The sequence below is a fragment of the Plectropomus leopardus genome, unplaced genomic scaffold, assembly GCF_008729295.1.
Source record: "Plectropomus leopardus isolate mb unplaced genomic scaffold, YSFRI_Pleo_2.0 unplaced_scaffold13144, whole genome shotgun sequence".
Classification (NCBI taxonomy): Eukaryota; Metazoa; Chordata; class Actinopteri; order Perciformes; family Serranidae; genus Plectropomus; species Plectropomus leopardus.
In genome coordinates this window covers 1-3,374 of record NW_024613997.1, presented here as the reverse complement: position 1 = coordinate 3,374, position 3,374 = coordinate 1, and the positions used below count along the sequence as shown (strand labels likewise).

Here is a 3,374-nt window from a genome sequence, read left to right as displayed (position 1 = left end):
AGATATTGAGATGGATGGATTTTTTTCATACATTTTTTCATTTTTTTTTTTTTTTAAATTTTAAACCCCCATGTAACAAGATATGGTGTCATGCTTATTATTATTTATTTATTTAGACTCTTCATACACAATGACAAAGAAAATTCAAGCGCTTTCACCTTGTAAAATAATGTCACTCCGTCACAGGAACTTGTGCAGTTTGTTCGTATGCATTAGAAACGAGTGCATCTCAGACTTTGACGGATAAACCATTTTATGATAGAAAATAGCAGCACCTGATCCGTTTTTACATTAACTCCGGTAAAAACTGCTCAGTATGATGCTGCTGACTCAAACATTGTTTTCACCAGTTTAGACAGACGCAACAAGCATTACAGTTTACAAGCTGTGTTTGCATTTAACAAAAGTTATCAGATGTGTCTGGTAGATACAGAGAACTATTCAGAACCACTTTCACAAAGTCATGGACCCACTAACTAAAAATAAAGCTAAAAATAAAATGCAAACCTTCTTTCCAAAATAATGAAAAACCTAAAGGAGGCCAACAGTGAAATAGTCCTCTTCCAAGACTTAATTGATCAAACATCTCTGATACAGTTTATCCATTCTGAGGAGCTCGCTCATTATTTTAAGCGAATGTGGATTTGGCACTTCACCTAAAAAAAAAGGGAGGAAGCGGGAAAACCTCTTATTATAGGAACTTTTTAATAGGGGTTGATCAATATTGTTTTTTTAGGACAGATACCGATTATTACCGATAACAGAGATTTGGAACCCATTTGCATTTACACTTTACAACAAAAATGAAAATATTCCTGTCGAAATTTAGAATTTGGAATATCAAACTCCAACACAAAACTTTTTTTTGAATTTAGCTAATGTTTCACCAAAAGTGAAACTTTTAACATCTTTTTTTTAAATAGAATTCAGTGAAATTTTAAATAAAAAATGAATGAATAAAAACAGCACCCTGCATAGCTCTTTCAGTTTATCTGCAGTCATTAAAATAAAACGCTGATGCATATAATCCTCAAAATGCCAAATATCGGCATATGTGTGTCTAAATTTAATGTGGTGCAGGATTGTTACCTCATGCCAGCGCAGTGTGAAGAGGGGCAGGGCCAGGTGACAGTGGGGGCAGGTGCTGATCTGGTCTGGGTCACCTCCATCACCCCAGGGGCCCCTGCCGGGTCTGTGTGACAGGGAAATTGCCTTGTAGGCTCTGCTTAGTGCAGAAGTGGAGAAATCTTCCTCGCTCTGTTTCTCCTGTGGTGCAGCCTCCTCTTTGTCCAACCTGGTAGCTGGAACACACTCCAGCTGTTTTTGGGACACAGACAAAGGTTTTAATTTAATGTCTGCTTAAAAAAATCCATTATAGTGGATTTGACCTTTCAGTAAGACTTTGACACTTACGGCAGCAGAATGAAAACATCGATTCTCTTATTAATTCAAATTAAAAGTTGGATTGCTCAGCAGTGAAACACACCTTTGATCAGCTCAGTACAATCAGCTGTTCGACCTCCACAGCCTTAACTTGGACTGGCTAAATTTAGGAAACTTCAGGTACATTTTGCGCACATTAGTTTGCTGTAAGTTTGGACAGTTTAAGGGGAATTACAGATGCAGCCACCTAAAATTTCTCGTCCCTGGCTCATGTTTCCCCCAGTCATTTCTATGTTATTATTTTCTTGTAATTTACTTTTTAACAATTATGAACAGAAACTGTAAGAGTACAATAAAAACAAGTAGAAGAGAAAAAAAAAATAGGGGTCGACAGATTATCTGGGCCAACATTTCGAATTTTGCCGATTTTCTGCATCAGCGTTTTATTTTAATGATTACTGATAAAATTAATTCATTAACAAGTGCAAAGAAAGAGTCAGCATGGGAGGAAGTTTTACTCTATAAAACCTCGGGTAGCTATTTTTATTCATTCACTTTGTTGTTTAATATAAAAAAGTTGCAGGGATCTTTCTGTACATGACGTTGAACATTTCAGTTTGGATTTTACATTTTCTAAACATTTAAACAAAGTTTTGTGATGGAGTTTATTATATTCTAAATTCTACTTATTGACTGAAATATTGTCATTTTTATTGTAAATGCATATCGGTTACAAATGTCAGTTATTGGTTTCATTAACTATTAATAATCGGTGTCTGTATCGGCCCTGAAAAGCCAATATCGGTCAATTTGTACACAAAATTAAGCAAAGCGAAACAAAACAAAACAAAACAAAACAAAACAAAACAAAACACAGGGTGAGCAGTGGTTTAACAGACTGCCGTCACTTACGCGACACTCCTCCGTAGTTATCAATTCCCCGTTAATTATTCAATATAATATTCATGTAGGGGCATCATATTTTCCAAAAATGTTCCTGCCTGTTGTTCGATCTGAAAATTAAATGTTCATAATTGACTATTTTGGCCATTTCACCACATTTATGTTATTATTTTCATGGATTTTTTTAAACTAAGGAGTATTTTTTTCATTTGTGAAAGAAATTCTTGCAAAAAAACGATCATGTACCTCATGTAGTTCCAGATCCTCAGCTGGAAATGATTCCATACATCGACTACAAGTCGCTGTTATTTTTGCTGTGAAAAGAAAACAGGCATGGTAGTATTTAAAGAAAAAGAAGCACCTTGTTAATCAGTTTTAGCCGAAGTGTCGTCTCCTTACTTTTGTTCAGTGACAGTTTGCTGTTAGTTTTAAGAGGACCGGAGCTGTTGTCAGCAGCTGAGCAGGTCAAGTCGTGCTCGGGCCGGTCCCTCAGGGTGACGTAGCGGCCGCAGTCTCTGCAGAGCTCAGTGCGACTCCCGCACACCAGACAGTGTTCGTCCAGCTCCTTCCACGGCAGCTCCAGCTCGCAGAACTGGCAGCTCTGCAGACGCTCCTCACACTCATGAGACTGAGACAGAGCAGAGTCGCACTGATTAACAGAGTTTAAGCTTCACTGCAAATCTGATATCGGCCAGTCTGGGTGGCCCTTTAGAGGATTTTGGTCTTTTTTCCACATTGACAGGGATTAAGTTATAGTTAGTGCAATTAGTCCAAACAAGTTGGCTTGTTTACTACGAATGCTGCTGTCACACTGAATGCCCTGCTCAGCCAGTTCAAACTTTAAAACTTTATATGAAAAAAAGCCAAATATTTGTATTTAACAGCCCAACCTGGTTCAGCTTGCATAATTCTGAGATGGGTACAGCCCTGATTGGCATAGTCTGAGATTTCTTTCTTTTTTTTTTTTTAAATCTTGTGTGTGTCCCTTTTTTAATCATCTCCAAATTTGGACTGGACAGTGTAATGTTTTTTTTCCTCAGCGGCAGTTTGTTTTTAGCTCTTTGATCTGATCTGAACTGATCAGATCA

At 37.3% G+C, this 3,374-nt stretch overlaps 1 protein-coding gene across 1 annotated transcript; it reads right to left on the bottom strand.

The window, feature by feature from the left end:
- Positions 1-74: 74 nt before the first annotated feature.
- On the bottom strand, positions 75-2,914 carry LOC121963893 (XIAP-associated factor 1-like; the record flags this gene model as incomplete). Its single annotated transcript, XM_042514130.1, has 4 exons — positions 75-656; positions 1,090-1,317; positions 2,533-2,600; positions 2,686-2,914. Coding segments are annotated over 4 exons (558 nt in total), but the record flags the coding sequence as incomplete, so codon positions are not given.
- Positions 2,915-3,374: the final 460 nt, after the last annotated feature.